This window comes from Equus caballus, chromosome 14 (genome assembly GCF_041296265.1).
Source record: "Equus caballus isolate H_3958 breed thoroughbred chromosome 14, TB-T2T, whole genome shotgun sequence".
NCBI lineage: Eukaryota > Metazoa > Chordata > Mammalia > Perissodactyla > Equidae > Equus > Equus caballus.
The window spans coordinates 73,038,024-73,059,522 of record NC_091697.1 but is presented as its reverse complement, the minus strand read 5'-3'; the positions used below and the strand labels follow the sequence as shown (position 1 = coordinate 73,059,522).

At 35.9% G+C, this 21,499-nt stretch overlaps 1 protein-coding gene across 1 annotated transcript in view; it reads right to left on the bottom strand.

Moving 5' to 3' along the window:
- Positions 1 to 21,499, bottom strand: part of PGGT1B (protein geranylgeranyltransferase type I subunit beta) — a 47,793-nt gene that overhangs the window by 11,622 nt on the left and 14,672 nt on the right. Inside the window, exons 3-6 of the mRNA XM_001504572.6 lie at positions 15,855 to 15,922; positions 12,014 to 12,165; positions 10,528 to 10,660; positions 4,669 to 4,714 (exon numbers count right to left, since the gene is read on the bottom strand). Of these exons, the coding sequence (XP_001504622.2) occupies positions 4,669 to 4,714; positions 10,528 to 10,660; positions 12,014 to 12,165; positions 15,855 to 15,922 (399 nt within the window). The remainder of the gene's footprint in view (positions 1 to 4,668; positions 4,715 to 10,527; positions 10,661 to 12,013; positions 12,166 to 15,854; positions 15,923 to 21,499) is intronic.

Sequence of the window (21,499 nt, the reverse complement as noted above, 5' to 3'; positions counted from 1 at the left end):
GGAGCCTCCAGAAGGAACCAGCCCTGCTGACATCTTGATTTTAGCCATATAAGATGCAGCTCAGACTTGTAGCCTCCAGAACTGTAGAGAATAAATTTGTGTTGTTTTACACCCCTACGTTTGCAGTAAAATGTTACAGCAGTAACAGGAAACCAATATACTCCCAAAGGTAATTACTTCCCTCAGGAAATGAAACGTCAGTATTTTCCATAAAGGAAAAGAAACAATACTTTCCACCGGCACTACCTGTCAACTCCAAACAATTTGAAAATACTTACATTCTCAATTTATTACAACTTCACTTAGCGATTTTTATTAATTTCAGCTATTTAAATGGATTATTCCTGGGAGCTAAACAAAGTAAGTTAGACAGAGAAAGCCAAATGCCATATGATTTCACTTATATGTGCAAGATAAAAAAACAACAATCACCAAACACATAGGTACAGAGAATAGATTGGTGGTTACCATAGGGGAGGGGCGGAGGGAGGGTGAAAGGGGTAAAAGGGTACATGTGTACGGTGACACATGGCAATTAGATGTTTGGCAGTGAGCATGATATAGTCTATACATAAGTTGCAATATAATGATGTACACCTGAAATTTATATAATGTTATAAACCAATGTTACCTCAATAAAAAATTAATTAACAAAATAAAATAAATTGATTGTTCCTAATATGCCTCATCCTGTAACTTTCCTTCTGGTGTTAGAAATCTTGGATGTATTCTCTGGAAAAGTGAACACTCCCTCTAGAAAGCTCAAGGCATCTATGACATTAAAAGGGTTCCTGTCAGTAAGAACCATTTAATCTTCAGAATTTTTCCCAATTATTTGGGAGATCTATATTAGTCATGAGTGAATTAAAACAGAAAAGTAAAAGAAATTTATCATAACCTTTAGAAGAACGTCTATTAAGCAACTATGAATCTTATTTCCTCTTCAATGATCCACTAGTTTCAATTTCTCTTTCATGATAAGTTGGCCACGACTTCAGGTATTACAACATCATTACATACAAAGCCTCTAACAGACAGAATGTAATCTTTACAACTACTGAAAAGTAAAAAGAGGTATTTGTTACTCTCCAAATACTTGTTAGAATTCTTTAAAGCTAACTGGCACAATTCAAAGTAAAAATACTCTTTACTTGCCCAAATCACTAGATTTTGAAAATAATAACTTCTCAAGTAAGTATGGGCTCTGAGTAGCCAAAAACAGTTATGCTTTAAGCTAAATTGATTTAACCAACATTTACCCATGAGAGGTTCTTGTTTCACACGAAATTCCAAAAAATTAATTCTAAAAACCTGGATTAAAAGCAAGATGTTAGAAGAGTGTTAGAGGCATACATAAAAACAGCGAGAAAAGACAGGTAATATCCTGACAATAAGTAAATTAAGAAATACTACGAAAAAGCAGGTACAAGAATGCAAATAGAATATTCTTTTAGGGCTAGACAGGATTAGGTCAATGATTCCTACAAGTTTCAAAAAACCTCAAGAGTATCACATTATTAAATTACAGTACAATCCAAGAACTGCTTCTCATAATAATGATCTGAATTCATCAAGAAAAGGTTAAATTGTGTTCATTATGCCTTGGTTGAAGAAGGTATGAAAATAACCTTTACTGAAGGCACGTAACAGTACAAGAATATTAGGGCACATGCAAATAAGAGACAGATTTCCAACTGCAATTGCTAAAAGTTTGCCACCTAAAGTGATACACTTCAGTTAGATGGATAATTAATGTACACAGAGTACCTCAGTCATAAAGCATCGCAGCTAGAAGGGACCACAGAGGTTCTCTATTAACAACGTACCCAAGTTCTTTGAGGTGCAACGGAAAGGAGGTGTTCCTGACTCTAGTTCCGTATTCAAGGGAGTTGAACGCTTAGATGAAATTAGGCCAAAAAGAGTTTAATATTTCTCTTCTGGATTAAGGAGTAGAGATATTTTAAAAGAATCACTAAATCAAATTAGTTTATCTGAAATTTTATATTATGAATCCTGAGAGGAAAAAATAGTGTTAATCCCTGCAATGTGGGAAAATTCAATTCCTATAAAACACATGAACATTGTATCCTATAACTATACTATCATAAGAGAATCACTAGGATAAACAAAATCATCACACGTGATGATCACGGCCTAGAAGGGTACAGTGTGCCTGTTTACTTTTCATGACAAATGGGCTTCAGGCTAAGGAGCAGTTGGAGAAGAGCAGATGAATTAAAAAGAAAAAAACTCCAGTGTATTAAATAACGTTTAGACTGCAGACTTAGAAAGAAAAGCACATGAAGAAACTTGATTATTATCAAACTGTAGCAGAAGTACCCATTCCAGATTCAGCCTTCTCAGCTTCAGGATGGGGAGTGGGATAAAGGATAACCAACTCAATGAATACATACTGAACAACTACAAGTGTACAGGGCATATGGAGTAAGATACGAATAAGACATGATCAGCTTACAATCTAGCAGAGAAGATAAGGTAAACAGAGATAAGTACCGTGAAAATGGTATGAACCAAGTTTATGGGATTACAGAAAAGGGAGAAAGTGCTCAGGGCTAGTGGGGATGAGAGATGATGAAAGGTCTTAGAGAGAATGTGACACTGGAACTAGGCATAGAAAGATGGGCAAACTTTGAAGGTTAAGAAAAGGGAAACGAGAAAAAGCAGGTGGAAGAGAAGCATTTCAGGCTCAAAACAACCCAGAATAATAGCAAAGTCCAGAGGTGAAAAGGCATGTAAGAACATTTGGAGAATACATTTTCTCTACAGCCTAAAGTGCGTGGAAGGGCTCTCTCACACGTGTGTCTACAAAGCTAGGGTAGAACTGGATCATGGAGAACTAACCTAAGGGATTTAAATGCGGGCAGAATGGTATTGCTGAGTAAGCACAGGGTTTCAAGTGGGTTATGACATTTATCTGATATGTGAGCCTACTACGCAAGTTATTTAACTTCTCTGAGTAAAATGACAATAATTATTGTGGTGGTTTTGTATTGTGTTAACTTGGCTAAGCTAGAACTCTGTTTCCCAGAATCCTCTTTCCTGTATGGCCTAAAGTTAGAGAAATCTGTGTAAGATTTGTAAGGTGGAAGTGAAGCAGCAGCCATTACCCTGGTTGTGGTTAGAGGATGTAAGAGAAAGGCAGAGGCACTGGTAGATTCCAGCTTGCCCTTATTCTCTCATATACTTGGAATCCAAATTTTCTTACTTCTCATCCTGGTGACAGCAGGCCCATGAACGGATGCAGGAGCAAGAGTTCTCCACAGACTCTTCCACCACAGTCCCAGTCTGGCAGCTGGATGTGCCTGGCTTTCCAGATTCCCCTGCAGGATCTGACTTGTCTACCTGTGCCAGTGCTTCAGAAGGGCTTGTCAGTGACTTTTCTCTGACCCGCCAATTACTCCGTTCAGGCCCTTACTTCTCCATTTTCTTCCAGAACTGTGTAAAATCTTATTCTTATAATAAACCTTATTCTTTAATATTCATAGTGGTTTTGCTTCTCTGACTGAATCCAACTAATACAGACTCAGGCACACACAAGAATTATGGTGTCCTAATTAGAGTATGGCTTCAAGGGAAAATCCAAGACAGTCTTCTACGTACTCCTTAGTGACACATACTCTACAAATACTTACATGGAAGGAGGGAGTAAAGATGTTGAGAGAGGGAGGAGAGACCTGATAGGACAAGGTCCCAGGGGAAGTACAAGGATATGAGGTTGAGGAGTATATGTTAAAAACATCTTTTTATACATGTTTTATAGTTTACAAACCACTCTTCCCATATCTCTTATAATCCTAACAAGAATCTTAAAGAAAGATATAATTATTTCTACACTGTCGATGAGGAAACCCTGAGAGAGATAAGTGAGGAGACAAGGTCACACAGCAAGTGTCAGGGCCAAGATCTGATTACTGATGTGTTCTGTCCACTCTATCACACTAGCAGAGGGATGGACACAACAAGTAAGCACAGAAACTGCTGTGATCAAGAGGAAATAAGAGTTTACTCAGAAAGCCTCCTTGATCTGGGCTCTTTCTTTTCAAAAAAAAGAATATGTAAGCTTATTTACTTTTACATGGAAATACTCAATTTGAAAGAGTTCAGGCTATGGATGTGCTGACAAACTAAATGAACAACATCTTACTATTCTGATTCTGCCAAAAGTGGGGGAAAATGTGAAAGAAGAGATTATATTAACGTATGTACTGAACATATGCTATGTAGCAAAACGTTTTATGACCATGACTGAAGATAATTATATTAAAGGTAAATAAAAAATTTTCATTCACAAACTAATTCATGTTTAATATTCTGCATCTAGCCTTTTTTAGTTATGCCAAAGGAGAAACATTGCTGTTTTCTAACAATATCTTAAGAAATCACTCCAAGATATTTTCATGAAGTTAATACTTGAAAAGATTACTAGCAAATACTGTAGGAACATTTTAGTCTGAATAATCTCTGAATGATTACTGACCTAGAAGAGGGTCAAATTGGCACCACAGTGTCAAAAGAGAAGTAGGAAAGAAGATAATCAGGCTGTACCAAGGGTTGAGACAAACTTCTGAGGGCCTCCATGTCAGATACCATGATGCTATTTAAAGGAACAAAATAAACTATGTGTTCATTTATTTTAAGATGCCTTACCATGAGATTCAAGTCCAGCTCCCTGTGCCAACCCATTGTCATAGGACTGAAAAAGAAAAACATTGTTCAGTTTAATAGGGAAATAAAATAGACAAATAAGTTGTCATTATGCTATGTTTTTTGTCTCAGTCTAATTTATTTCTCCTTTATATCTTCCAAAACATGTACTCTTTTCCACAAAGAAGTAGATCTAAGCATTTTCAAAACTTGATCTTGTCTTATTCACTATGCCAAATTATTAAATGTATATACTAGGCACATTCTGAGAACAGACTGCTCAAATAGGGCATCTACATATTCAACTTCCACCCAACAGAAAGCCCCAATCCTTATCATCTCCCACTTGCAAGAACATATGAGTTTAAGAAAAATGTAAGCATTTTATAGTCATAAAACATTATAAACATGAAACAAATCTATTTTGAGGCTTTGAGTAGCCGAGGATAATGGTGCCTGCCTAAATTTCAATCTCCCCATGTACCATACAAAATCAAAACAGAACACCACAACTATATAAAACTGAAGCCTTAGCAAAGTTGGAAGACGTGTTCAAGCTTCAAACTAATTCTCTATAGAAAAAGAAACATCAAATCCCAGCAAGCCATCTCTCTGACTCCTGACACACTTTTCCAGAGAACATGGGCAATTTGTGAAAAATCATGAGAAGGGAGAGGAAGGGAGCTAATGGCAGGTCTGAGATTGATCTAAAATTACTGCCTGAAAGAGAAAGTCTACCCTAACTGTGAAATACAGGCAGACCTTGCTTTGCGCAGTTCCAATATGCACTAATTCCAGGTACGTACCATGGCTTAGTTACACAACACGATAGGGTTCAAATTTCAGTAACCATGTATACTAACTGTGAGTGATCACATAAAGTACAAACTTGCTGCTAGCTCCTCAGTCTACAAATCACTACATAAATAACAGACACGCATCGCGATCAGTGACCAATCATGTCACCTTTCTCAAAGCCAGTTAGAAATTTGTCACTGAACATGTTATTCAGTTCACACACAGACAGCAAAGTATGTGGCTGTATGGTCTCTTTGGCTCTTAGTAATACGCCCACATGACATTTTACAAAAAGGCACAACCAAAAGAGGAGATTGGCCACCAAAGCTGAAAGTGCAGTAAAGAAATGAAAAGCAGTAACACTGGAATGGAAATTGAGTTCAAACAGAGTGATATAAGAAACAGCTGATCATGGGACTGTTGCCAGTACCACTGTTTGAGACTACATATGGAGTCAAAAGAGCTAAGTGAGGGAGCAATGTCTACATGAGTGAGGAGAGCAGCTGAGATGAAAAGGGTGAAGATATTCGAGAAAAAGTGATGCGGGCAAAAACTTCACAGAAAAAGAACTCTCAGAGATATTTCACAACAATGATAATGGAAAAGATAAAAATGTTGAAAGCTGATACAAACTAAGAAAAGTATAAACATTTACCAAGACAGAAAAGACGTTTGCTCCATATAAGTTATATTATGAGAAGAAGGCAAAGCATTGTTCAAACTACTCTTTATAAATTCTTTGCAAAGAAAACACTTTAATTCTCAATATTACTAATGCTTTAAATTATAGGGTACTAGATAAATATCGGCCTTACTAATAAAAAAATTATATATTTATGACTGACAGTAAAATAATTTTTAATGTTTTGCCAACAAAGTGTAACACAACAATCGTGATTTTTCCCACGGATGATTAAGACCACTGTGCATGATTTCAGCTTGCATGCTCATCACTGCAGTCCGGCACTACCATGCAAAGTGAGCACTTCCTGAACTGAAAGAGTTCTGGTAAAACTCAGCACTGACTAGAGGCAAGGGACGACTTAAGAGAGTGTGTAAGTCAAGGCAGCAAAGGGCATAACTGCAGTGAAGACAGTTAACAAGGAAGGGAGAAGGGCCCTCTGAAGATCAGACGATAAAGGAAAACTCAAAAGAGAAAAATTTAGAGATCTAGGAAACCAAAGAGAATTTCTCTCCTACTGGAAAATCATAGAACTCATAACTCTTCCTCCATCACTAAAAAAAAAATAAACAATACTCATTAAAGAAATCAAACTTTATTTCTTTGTATTGAAAAGAGGGCACTATTAAACTAGGAATTATTGTAAGAAAAAAATCCACTAAATGACTAAACAGAAAAAGACAAATCTGTACAAAGTAACTCTGAGACGCAAACACAGTGATTGGAATGAAAACATCTCAGTATATGAAAATCTACTTCCAACTCCAAGAAACAGTGATAAAGCAGAAGAAACCTGTAATACAGCACCCAAATTACACATCACCCCCAATTACAAACTCAATTACAGATCCTCAAACAAGCACTTGGGAATATGAAAAGGAAATTAAAAATTAAAAGCAGAAAAGACCAAACAGTAAGAAATAGAGAGTTAAATGATTTCAGGAAAGAAAGGGAAGAAAAAGACAGACAGAAATGAAGGCTAAATTATAGGATGCCTAAAGAATAACAGTCTCAAATGAAAAGACAATAAGGGACATTAAGAAAGGCTGAAAAGAGCCAGAAGAATAAAAATAAGATAAAGTAGTAAGAAGGGTCAGAGAAAAGTGGCTAAAATGAAAGATAAGTAAAGAAGAAAGAACATACACAAAACTAGAATACCTAAAGAAAAAAGCAAAATAATAAACTAGAAGTAGGGGTCAGCAACCAGGGACTGCAGGCTAAATCTGGCCTTCAGCCTGGTTTTATATAGTCCTGGAGTTAAGAAAATGGTCAATCTCACTCATAATAAAAGAAATGCAAATTAAAAATACACTGAGATATCATTTTTCATCCACTAGATTGGTAAAAATCAAAAAAGCATGGTAACACATTCCATTAGTGAGGCTGTGTGGAAACAGGCACTCTCATATACCGGTGGGAAAATAAACTGGTCCATAATTTTTGGAGAGAAATGGGCAGTATCTAATAAGGTTACATAAGCATTTACCTTTTGATCAAGCAATTCCACTATTAGGAATTTACCCTGAAGATATATCTCCAATAATACATAAATACACATGCAGGTTTTAATTTCAACACTGTTTATATTTGGAAAATAGGTACCCTATACATAGATCAGTTGAAAAAACCACGCTACATGCACACAATGGAGTACTATGAAACTTTAAAAAAAGGAATGAGGAAAATCTCCATGACTTGATATGGAATGATTTTTAAGCTATACTGTTAAGTAAGAAAGGCACACTACAAAAAAGTCTCTGTGGTATGCTACGTTTAGAGTAAGAAATTGAGGGCGAAATAAAAATATACATTATCTGCTCATCAAAAAGAATAGGAAAGATAAAAAATTAACGAGAATGGTTACCTACAGAGTGAATGGGACTAAGGTGGTAAATATGGAGGTTAGGAAGGGGGTGGAAGATAGAAGGGACAGGAGGAGGCCCCCATGAGCTACGTGTATCTGACTTTACTTTTCTTCTTTGAGGAAGATTGGCCCTGAGCTAACATCTATTGACAATCTTCTTCTTCTTTTCTTTTTCCTCCCCAAAGCCCCAGTACATAGTTGTATACCCTAGTTGTAAGTCATTCTAGTTCTTCCATGTGGCATGCCACCACAGCATGGCTTGATGAGCGGTGTGTAGGTCCATGCTCAGGATCGGAACTGGCGAACCCTGTGCTGCTATAAAGCAGAGCACATAAACTTAACCACTCAACCATGGGGCTGGCCCCTGAATATACTTTTTTGTATAGTTCTGACTTTCAGAACCAAGTTAATATTTCACATATTAAGTAAACAAAACCAACAAAGTTGGGGGGGGGATCCTAAAATGGAACCCAAACAGAAACAAATAAACTTAACTGTATTTCAAATAAATAAGATAAACATACTAAAGGGGCAAAATAAAAGAAGTAACCTAAATATTTATTAAATATAATATTTTGACTACACACTCTCAGGCTCTCCACAAAAGAACCAATGCATTCTGGATAATAGGAGCCAAGTTTGCCACTGTCAGAGAAGGGAGTTACAAATGAAAAGAGGAAAGTTAAAGTGGACCTTGTGACGTTGGACTGAAAGTTGAGGTATCAGTATGGTTTGTGGCTTTTAATATATAGATAGATAAATAGATACAGAAATAGATATAGATGTAAGTATGTGTTTAAGGGAGTGTGTCTGTGTGTACATGCGTATATATACATTTCCTAGCTCTGCCTGCTGAGAGAGGGGCCAGACGCAATGATAGCCCAACACCAATGAGCATATCTAGTGCCCAAATCCTGGCTTTTAAACACTACTCTCCAATAAGAAGAATCAGGGCTCCTTGAAGAAATGACTGATTCCAGAACTAAGGCTGGGAAAGTAAAAGATGAACCTTGAATATCTTGTGTAGAAAGGAATGAGGTGATCAAAGAAGTAGGGGACATGTCAAAAAGGCACAAGAGCCTGCCTGAAGGGGTTCTCACTGGCCAAATCTGGGACAATCTGAGCATCAAAACAAATAATGGGAGTAACAGATAATAACCCACTGAATAAAGCAAGAATCCAGAGTCCAGGACGAAATAAAATAAGTAAATAAATAAATGGAGGCAAAGGTAAAGCTTTTTTTAACAGTACCATTTCAATTGATAAGTATAGAAAGAAAGACAAAGCTGGAAAATCACCAATGTATACTAACACTAGTGGATAAAAGTTTGACAAAGGACAGGATATTTACATAGTCTCCAAATATCTCACCACAAGATACTGAATAATCACAAAGGGAAAAATGCTAACTTTACAGAGAAAAATCTGGCATACATCAACTTAACCAAGTGATCAAAGTTAACATCACCAGTAACAGGGCAAATCAACACACTGTACTACCAAATACAACGCACTGAGAAGAACACAGTATTACTTCTGTAGTACTCACGCCAAAATGCCTATTAAACCTCTGTATAGGACATAAATCTCTTTTCCTCTTAAAACTTCTTCAAAGGTTTGCGCTCCCTGCCTCCACAGGCTTTTAAAAATTTGTGCTTCTGTAGATGCTACAAAATCTGATTCATATTCACACATTCAAGTTAAAAATAAATCCGTTCCTTTAAGAATTTACATTTTCATTTTGAAATACTGACTAGTGAAAGCTGAATTACCAGTCTAAAATATTCTAATCTATAATATTAATAACTTCATATTTGGGAAGTAATAAACCTGGGAAGCAGGACTTCTACTTCTCCAGTCTTATATGAGAAACTACAAAGTAGAGTAAAAGATAATTGTGGCTGAGACTAAGCTTTCTTTACAACTGCCAATAAAAAGATTAAATTGTATTGTGTGAAAAAATAACATTTCTACCTGACATTCTTCTTAAAATAAACCTTAGATTAAAAAAAAAAGACACATTAAAGTATTAAGAAACCAAAAGTGATCCAAAAATCTGTCAGCCCAGTCAATCTTGTTACATTTGGGTCTTACTAGTCAAAATGTTTTAAGGAACTCACACCTCACACCTAACATAGGAATAATCTCACTGAGGATGCCACAATTTTTCATTATGTTTGGCCAGGGCTCCCCAGTGACCTCTGCTAGGATAGACTATCAATATTTGCCTTTGAGATTTTATTTTATTTTTTTAGAGGGTAACCAATCTCTTTCTGAAAAAGACATTTTGTTTTTGTTAGATACAATCAGATCACATTTAAGTTTTAATGGCCAAGGAGTCAATCTGTCCTTGAAGATTATTTCCACATGGTGGTTCTGATACATGACATACCTAGCAAGCAATCATATTGCCCTTATTTCCAAATTCTTGCTGAAGGAGATGAGGCATGCATTATACTGCAGCCCCCATACCCCAGAAATAATAACCTAAAACGAACAATTTATCAATATAACTCACCATACTTCTCCTAATATAGTTGATGGCTTTTTTCATATCCATGCCGGACCAGTTGTTGAGCATATAGCAAATACAGGAAGCACAGTATACAAATCGCATGTCATTTTCACTGCCTTCAGGTACTGCACAAAAACTGAAAATAATAACAATATTATTTACTATTAACACTGTACTATATATTTTTTTGCAGAGGATTAGAAACACCTATTTCATGTCTTTACTCAGAGAAACCTATCACTAAATATGGGATTTAAAAATCTAAATATAGATTTTAAAACCATATACTACTTGTATTATTCAATAAAGAAGAAACTATAAACTCAAATAATATAAAACTCTCTAAATCATTATTCGGATTTCTGGGTAGCTTTACATACCACCAGTTACTCCTTCCCAGATGCCACCACTGAGAGTAAGTTTGTTTGCTCTCAGCCAAGGACAGTGGTGGCACATTCGCTTGAGAATGCAGAAAAAGTAGCAGGTAAAACCTCGGGCCTATTGGGTAAGAAATTCCCAAGCCCAAGTTTTGCTACGTGAAATTTCTTCTAAATGTATATATAGATAACCATTAACTAACTGATCACATTATTTTAATTTTTACCTATTTAATTAGTTTTAGAGAGGTAATAGTCTATGTTTTATATCTATTCTTTTATTTATCAACAACAATAAGGTAGCAGTAATCAAAGACTATACTGAAATACTGAGAAATTAGTCACATGTAACGACTGAGGTAAATATTTAGTTTTATAGTATTTCCAATTAGCATCAATTTATCTTAATATGTCTACATTAATTTTTCCTTCATCAAGAGCAGTGTTTTTAAAATACTGACAGGAAAATAGAGATGTTAGCAGCTGGAGTACAGATGTAACAACAGAGCAGGATTTGTCCCGAATCTTTTCCTTAGACAGCATCACTACTGCTTATCACTTCCTGGACTTAACAAAAGTTTCACCTGAAAACTCGAGGAAGACTCCTCTTTACTTAGATACACCACACAAACCATCAAATATTAATGAATTCACTTCTTCTTCTGGCCTTTAAAAATGTCATGGAAACTACCTATACTAGAATATTCAATGTTCATTCCTTTCTCCCCCATCACTATGTCAAAAGGAATAAAAGTTCAGACTAAATGTAGGTTTACTTCAAAATATCTATTTTTTTACCCAGAAGGTAAATTAAAGCAGATCATAATCCTGAAACTATTCAACCATTTATTTATGGATCTGTTGTCTCAGTTAAAAAAAAAAAAAAGAAACCAAAAGGGAAAGAATGGAGTTCTGCTATTTTCATTCACGTAAGAAATCACGGATTACTTTTTTGATTAGGTACTTACCTGTACATATACAGTGAACTTTAGGTGGTTCTAAGAAGAGTTTATGATAAACCCTAGAGTTCTAGTATAGTAATTTATCCATTTTTTTTAGTTCCAAAACATTTTTCTTTGGGGAAAAAACAGTAACAAAAGAGTGACCCATACCTTCCATCTTCCAGCTGAAGGGCTCTCAAGCCTGCTAAGCAAGCTTCCTTATTTACTCGGCTTAGGTCGTCTCCAAGAATAACTAAGCATGAAAGGCCAGTGTAGGTCATTGCTATGTGGCCACTATCATAAGGATGAGCTGTTCCAGGATTCTGAATTCAAAATTAATATAACATTAATTAGTAAACTGAAATGAAAACCTATTTCATTAAGTAATTTGACATGAGGTTTCAGTAAATAGTAAAATTAAATGTTGTTCACACTGATCTGCATAGATGTCTGACTGAGAAAAACAAACCTAAATTTTATATATGTCTCAATATAAGTATAACTGCCTACTTTCCAGGCTACATAATTTTCAAATTTATCCTAAAGACTTTTAAGCTTTATGGGAGTAGTTCTGATATTCAAATAAACCAAATTATTTGAACTTCATATTTAATCAACCATATCAGTTGATTCAAGTATAATAATTTGTCTTATAAAGTTATAAAATCATATAGAAATAAAAATTCTTTTATGCTGTACAAATCCATATTAAATACCATAGTAGTAATCACTATATAAAAATATTACAAAACAATACAGATGAAAAACCTTATTCTGCTCTCATATACAGTTTAATTATTTGAGTCTCTAATAAATACCAGTGCTTAGAATAGCAAAAAACAAAAAAATGCAAAGAGCTCAAGATATTAAAATCAAAAAGTTCTCTAAAAATAGAATAGTGTAACTTTTAAAATTTAGAGCCCAAATGGGTATTGATTGCAACAAGTGTTTTGTGAAGACTATTAGATTAGCAATTGTTTAAGCAGAGCTGGGAAGTCTTACTAGGAAACTCATATTACCACAGTATGTGTTGAACTAATTTTTCACTGATTTGACCATTTCAACAAAAGATAACCAGAAACAGTTATCAAAGACCTTTTAAGCTTTTTATAAAATATGTGACTCCTTGTAGGAAATCCTGTAAAGACTCTAGGAGCTGGCACAGGCCCACTGGGCCAAATAATCAACCAATCCTATTAATCAGTTATTTAAAAAAAATTATTTCACTTGAAAAATGTAAAATTTCACCTTGTACTAATTTACTACTCAGTTTAAGAAAGTTTTAGTTTTGATAGAATACGAGCATATTTTTAATTCATCTTCCTCATTGGCTTCCCTTCTATTTTAGTTTGGGCTCATCAATAATTGCCTCAAATACCAGAATAATTACTCATAATACCAGAAAGTTAAAATGAAACTTTACCAAAGATTTGGTTAAAACAGACTCCTCTGCTTTCTAAAATGTTAGCTTCTACAACCACTGAAAGATCAAATCCTGGCTCTACTATCTGTTGGCTTAATTTTCCTCATTCTGGAAAATGGAGATATTAGTACATACCTCATAGGGTTATTGTGAGGATTAAATAAACTTAACTATCTATAAAGGTCCTAGTTATCTCAAGGATGATGATGCAAATGCAAGACAGATATCAAAAGGGCCTACTACTTTTTTGGACTCAAGGGTCTTGGAACCACCAGTGACTTAATCACATTATTTCCTGTTCACTGACCTTCCAGAGTTCCTCACAGAATAAGTGTGTATGGTGGTCAATACCCTCTACAGTCTGAACGCAGCCCACACATCCAGCCTTAGATATATGGTTCTTTATAGCTTCACAAATATGCCAAGCAAATTTTCATCTTGATATCTCTCATTCTGAGTTCCTCCTTAGAACTCAATTCTCATACTCCTGGCTATTTTATTCCACATTTATAACAGCCTTATTAGAAGTCCTATAGCATAGTTCATTTTTGGTACTTAAACTAAATGTCTCCTATGTTAAAATCCAAACATAAATCAAATGTGGACCGACCTTAACCTTGAGGGTAGAAGAGAGGCCCGCTTAAATAATTTTAACACAAAGCAGTATGTAACAAATGTCATGAGGGAGATATAATAACACATGGATTTAAATAAAGGATTCTTTTCTGCAGCAGAAGAGGAGCTTGGCTAGATATACATGGAGAGGAGGCTTTAGAGGTAGAAGAAAAAGTAAAAGCAAAAAAGCAGAGAAGGAAAATTCTGGGGTATATGGTACATGTTAAGGACAATACACAATTTAATACATACGTGATTTGTGAAGGAAAATAGTGAGAAAAGTCAGCCGGGAGAATCTCTTAGTGTTTCTCAAAAAGTGCTCTAAGACCAGTGAAGGTCCTGGGCATTTATCAGGTAAGGCAATGGCCCACAGGTGGTTTAGTGGTTTCAGAAGAAAAACCAATGATACTATTTTACTTATATACTGTATTGGACAATCCTATGTGCCTCCTAAGATTCTCTTGGTTTCATCTGTCCCCTGGACTCTCAACCACTGCCTTCAGTGAAAACTCCTTGTGAGCCTTTCTGATTCCACCTGAAGTCTCTAGCTCCTTCCAGCACTCAGAATTCAGATGAAGGGAACACAGAAGGGAATGGCACCTAGCTTCCCCAGAATATGCCAGGGTCTAGGTGAACTAAGGGCCAAAAATGGGTTTCAGGACAGTCTGTGAACCAAGGGCAAAAAATAGTTTCTTCTTAAATTTTATTCCTGTTATTCTGAAAACGTCTTGCGGGGGAGGAAGACGGCTGTCTTTATAAAGTAATGCTATCAAAGCACTGTTTTCCTCCAACAAGTATAGGTGTACACCTGTAATATGGTATGGTAGTGTACAATGGTCATCATTACCAATGTCATGACATCCAGATATCCTGTCTATTTTAAAAAAATGGAGAGCTATCTTTATTCAGGACTGGCTTAAATTGGAAAATATTATATGCATCAGAAAAAAGGACAAATTTTACGAATTGTTTTCAGAGTCCCTGCTAAAATGCAACAGGCACACACAACTGGAGACACCTTGGCAAACTGACATGACCTTGACAAGACAGGTTGGTCTACAGCTTAAGGCAGAGGAAGAAAGTTGAAGCAGTGCCTCTATGAAATCATGTCACTGTCTCCAAAATCACTGCCATTTATTCTAAAATTATGAAGCAGATTATGGAAAAACTGGCAGCACACCATTTACCTTCAGCTTGCCACTGGACATAAATCTTGACATACTCAGTGTAGCCAGATACTGGCTTGTAATTATTATATAAGCAGATTGACCTCCATTAAGGAAAATGTTTCTATGCTATGAGGACTCTTTTGCTAAAATGATGAAGTTATTCTCTGCTTTCTACTGTAGAAAAATATTACTATTTTGTGTACAGATGAAATACCTACAAGCTTGTTCTGGATCTGATTCTTCAAAGAAAAAAAACTCACTTTGTTAGAACTCACTGCTTTCCACCTGCATGTGCTGGTACCAAAGCCTCTGCCTATAACCATGAAGACAGTGTGCCTACTGCCATGAAGGTCATCAAATTCATCACTACTGAGGTCTTCAGTCACTGCCTTGGCAAGAGCTTTTTCTTTTATTCCTAGCAAATGAGAGCCAAATACAAAATCCTTCTCTAACACATGGGAGTTCACTGGCTTCTTAGAGAATAAGTATCAAGCACTTAGGTGCTTTATTTCCATTTTCCACAGGAAATCACCAATTATTTTTACACATATACACAGGGTAGTAAGGACATAATTTTTATAACAACAGGAATTTGTGTGTGTATATGTGCTGTGCATTCCTCCAGGAAGTAAGGCAGATACAGCTTTCTTTTAAACAGTTTCAGTTCATAATGTACATTATAAGACAGTATTTAACTATATTAGAACCTGGAAGCCTGGTACTTCCTGTATAATTTCTTAGTTTTCTTTCTCACTAAAATCTCCCCACCTCCCTTCCCCTTCCTTCTGACCCAAAGAGAACTAACCTTTGATGGATTGAATGGAATACCGAGGTATGAAGAGCCTCGGAAACCACAGCGATTTAGATTTGATCCTAGAAAATAAAAACATGTACTTATGTAAAGTATACCTTTTCTTGTATAGATTCTAAAGCAGTTCAATTATACAATCTTTCAGAAATAGAGCATTTTAGCACCAAAACTTTGCCGCTATCTCCATTTTCATTCTAGCTAATGTTGAATGATTACTATGTGCCAGATCTATTCTAAGTGCTTTATGGGAATTTCTTCATTTAATCTCCAAACAGTCAGAGACAAAATGACAATATCCTACCACTTATTTTTAGTTTATAAACCACCTCACCGTGTACAAAACACTTTCATACTTCTCCTATATGACCATATTTCATGGGATCAACATATTCAATCTCCCATTCTCAGAACAGAAAGTAGAAGCCTAGAGGTTAAGTGACATGTTCAAGGAAAACAGTCAGTTAATAACATAACAGGAGCTAGAATCGTAACTTCCCATCTTTTTATTCGAACTCATTGCTTCTTTACATGTCAGCAAGCTAAACGTCTAAGCTGTTCTACAGTCACAGAAAATATATGTACTTTGTCTTTCAGTATTAGACAAATCTTCATTCTGAGTGCAATAACCCATTTCATTTCAAAGTACGAAGAACACTATGTTAGCTCTTAATCTCTACTCAAAGTATGTTTACTCACACAAGTATTTTTTTAATCTAAAAATTATCATTTTTCAAGATATCAATGGAATATAAACCAGGAACTTAAGAAAGAAAACAAGTCACATCCACGAAAAGGGAACCCTTGTACCCTGTTGGTGGGAATGTAAATTGGTGCAGCCACTATGGAAGACAGTATGAAGGTTCCTTAAAAAATCAAAAACAGAGCTACCATATGATCCACCGACCCCACTTCTAGGTATACATTCAAAGAAAATGAAATCGCTACTTTGAAGAGATATCTGCACCCCCATGTTCACTGCAGCATTATTTACAATAGCCAAGATATGGAAACAATCTAAGTGTCCACTGATGGATGAATGGATAAAGAAAATATATACAGGAATATTATTCAGCCATAAAAAAGGAAATCTTGGCTTTTGCAACAATATGGATGAAGCTTGAGGACATTATGCTAACTGAAATAAGCCAGACAGAGAAAGACAAATACCACATGTTCTCACTTATATGTGGAATCTAAAAAAGCTGAACTTGTACAAAGAGAGTAGAACAGTGGTTGCCAGTAGGGAGATGTTGGTCAAAGGGGACAAACTTCTAAGTATAAGATAAATAAGTTCTGGGGATCTAATGTACAGCATGGTGACTATAACTAACAGTATCTTATATACTTGAAAGATGTTAAGAGAGATCTTAAATGTTACCACCATACACATACACACACACACACATGCACACACACACACACACACACACACACACAGAGCACAGAGGCAATTCCGTAAGGGGATGAAGGTGTTAACTAACCTTATTGTGGTAATCATTTTGCAAATACTATACATGTGACAAACCATCATGCTGTATACCTTAAACTTACATATGTTATATGTCAATAATATGTCAGTAAAGCTGGAAAAAAGAAATTAAAAAAATGAAAAAAGTTGTATCCACAATAAGAAAATAATTATGGTTTTGGTAGCTATTAGAAAACCAGCATGATAGATAGAGAAGATAGAAATGTAGTTTCAGCAGACTGTGCATGCATTGTCAATTAAAAAAATCAAGTTGATTTAAAATAGCTTCTGATATGAGGAACCAGCTTCACATCTCTTATGACAGGTACATGACTAATTCACAACAACTGGTTTTCACTCTTCTATTTCTTCAAATCAGGCACTGTACTCTATTCAGCTTTATATCCCCCCAAATACTTACAACACTGGCTTATACATTAATTCTTTGAACAATTTAGGAAACCTTGCCACTAAATTTAAAACCTTCCACCAAGCATCTTCACCTATTAACAAAAAAATTACTTAAAAAGGATACCATCTAATAGTGATTTTGATGAACATGGTTCTCTTATCCTTGCTAAAGACTTTTAAATTGGCAGCCCATTTAAGACTTGCCACTACATAAGAATGATAAAAGTGCTCATACCCTTTGACTTGGTAATGATACATCTGAGAATCTACTCTAATAACTTCAAATAGGAGAAAGCTCATATGCAAAGAAACACTCACTGCAGTATCAGTGAAAATTTATAAGCGACACAGGTTAAGGATAACATACTGTATCTACTAAAAGGAACATTACACAGTCACGCACTGTATGTCGGTCAATGACACACTACATATACAACAGTGGTCTCATAAGGTTAGTACCATATAGCCAAGGTGTGTAGTAGGCTATACCATCTAGGTTTGTCTAAGTGCAATCTATGACGTTTGCATAACTACAAAATCACCTAACAATGCACTTCTCAGAACTTATCCCTGTCATTAAGCGATGTATAATTGCCATTAAAAGTAATAATTAGGGAAATCTATGTAGCAACACGGAGAAACATATATCATCAAGTTAAGAGAAAAAGTAGAATACAAACATATGTGCATTATCATGTTTATAATTAAGCAAAGGGTGCTTATCAATAAAGCTCAGAAGGGAACAAACAAAATAATATTGTGGGATGATACAAGGGTGAATTTTGTTCTCTGTTATGAGTCATCGTTGCCATAACAAATTACTACAAACTCAGAAGATAAAAAAGCCACTTACTTATTATCTCACAGCTCTGTAAGGTCTGGAGTTCAAGGCAGATCTCACCTGGCTAAAATCAAGATGTCGGTAGGGCTACCTTCCTTACTGGAGGCTCTGCGAGAAAATCTGCCTCCAAGTTCATTCAGGTTCTTCGGCAGAATCAAGTTCCTTGCAGTTGTGAGACTGAGGTCTCCGTTTCTTTGCTAGCTGTCAAGTGGGGCCTCCTTAAGCTTCCAGAGGCTGCTCTTGCCATTTCTTGCACATACGTCTCTATATCTCAGAGCCAGCAACAGTGCTCAAATTCTTTTCATGCTTAGACTCTCTGGCTTCCCCTTCTGCAGCATCTCTCTTTTGCCCTCTTCCACTGCATTTCTCTGACTGACTCTTCTGCTTTCTCCTTTTAAGGGCTCCTGTGATAATACTGGGCCCACCTGTTTACATAACAGCTAAAGATAATCTCCATATTTTAAGATCAGCTGATTAGTAACCTTAACTTCATCTGCAAGTCTGTGTAGTACAGTAGTCCCCTCATTGTTGCAGTTTCAGTTACCCGTGGTCAACTGGGCTCTGAATATATTAAATGCAAAATCCCAGAAATAAATATTCATAAGTTTTAAATTATGAGCGCCTTTCTGAGTAGCATGATGAAATCTTGTGCTGTCCCACTCTGTCCTACCCAAGACATGAATGATCCCTTTGTCCAGCATATCCTCGCTGTGTACGCTATCTGCCCTTTAGTCACTTGGTAGCCACGTTGAGGTATTGAAGTGCTTGTGTTCAAGTAACCCTCATTTTACTTAATAATGCCCCCAAAGTGCAAGAGTAGTGACACTGGCAATTTGGATATGCCAAAGAGAAGCCATAAAGTTCTTCAAGTGAAAAGGTGAAAGTTCTCAACTTAATAAGAAAAAAATTGTATGCTGAGGTTGCTAAGATCTATGGTAAGAATGAACCTTCTATCTGTGAAATCGTGAAAAAGGAAAAAGAAATTTGTGCTAAGTCTGTTGTCACAGCTCAAACTGAAAAAGTTGTGGCCACAGCACATGATAAGTGCTTAGTTAAGATGGAAAAGGAATTAAATTTGTACGATAAGCTATTTTGAGAGATAGAGACCACATTCACATAACTTGTATTACAGTGTAGTTATAATTGTTCTATTTTACTATTACTATTGTTAATCTCTTACTGTGCCTAATTTATGAATTACACTTTATCGTAGGTATGTATGTGTAGGAAAAAACATTGTATATATAGGGTTCAGTACTATCCACGGTTCCAGGCATCCACTGGGGGTCTTGGAACATATCCCTCACAGAGAAGAAGCAGGGACTATTATACCTAGATTACTGTTTGATTGAATAACCAGTGCACAGGAATTCTGGGGGGAGGGGGACATGTTTAAAAATTTGCCTACCACTCTTCCACATTCCAAACTGGATGTAATGTTATACTTTTAAAATCTAAAAATAATCCCTTCCTTACCAAGCTGTGGATGCCTTTATCATTTTATCTTCACTCGTTTCCATCTCTCCCTACTCAGGGGAGGGGTTGTTTTCAAAGGAGCATTTTCCTAAGCCCTGCATTTTATCTGAAGCCTAAAATGTTTTCCTATTATGATTTAAATTTTTGAAATCAGTTCTTTCCTTTTTTCCCCTAGGATTGCCTTTTTAAAGGTTATACTTTCAAACTACTGACTTTTTAATAGTCCTCTATAAAAATCTGATCCCATTTCTACTTTTGATGGAAGAAAGCTCTGACTCCACGTTTCAGGTCTGAGTTTCTATTTCCATTAGGAAGCCTTTCTTGAGCCCCCTGCTAAGTTAGATAATTCTGCCAGGTGTTTTACACAGAAGCTGACATACAGTAGAGATTAAATATGTATTTGTTTCTGAATGAAATATCATTTCCTTAGAGGTAAATGAGTGAATGGCATTTCTATTTGTTCATTTCTAGGTTTTCAGCTTATTTAAATTAATAATTTTCTGAAAAGCAGCAAAAATATTGATGCTCAAAAATACCACATAAGGTTAGGAGACTGTGGCATGGACACTGGGAATCAAATTCAAGATTCTATTCTTACTAGCTCTGGGTTCAGTAGGCAAGTAACAACCTCTCTGAGCTAGTTCCCTCCATTTTTGAACTAGGAACAGTAGTATATTGCAAGCATATCTTGTAGGGTTCTTGTTAAGGGTTAAAGGACATATTTAGATTGAGCTCAGGAGAGTGACCACGGCTCAATAAACAGTAGCCATTTAAAATCAGTTAATTGGATTTTATCAAAAGAGAAATAGGAAGAAACGAACAGCTTCTGCTGTAATTTCTCAAGGAAAGCTTCTTTAAAACACAAATGCCTTTTAGCCCCTTTTCAAAAGGAGAGTGCAAATTGTCATCTTAAAAACTCATTAGCGATCCTTTCTGTTTCCTGTCAAGATCTGTCTGCCCTTGTGCTTTCCTTTATAGTTCTAGTAAGCTTACTTATTCATAATTATTAAAGTATAAATACGCAATTCATTTCAAATTTACAAGTGGATGTATACGCAGGATAAAGTCTGAACTTCTTTGGCAGTAATTAGATAGCACCATCTAGTGTTCCTATTCAGTAGCAGCAAAACAAAGTGTGCTGTGGCTGCCCACAGAAACAATTGAATAGTTTGAAAAAATGTCTATGTTTCTTTGGTCCTAAGCCAGGTTCATATCAAATCCCTGAGAGTGGAGCCTGGACAATCACATATAAAAAAGAAAAACAATCCTGTCTGATACACAGCCAGAAGGAAGAACCACTGATTTGATGAATGCATCCTCCACCATTGTAGAGCCATGAAGTCAAACCAGTTTATCCTGTTACACGGAAGGAGTTCAGATAGCAAAATATCACAAAAATCCAGATTACTTCAGAAAGATGAAATTGGGTAGATGGGAAGAAAA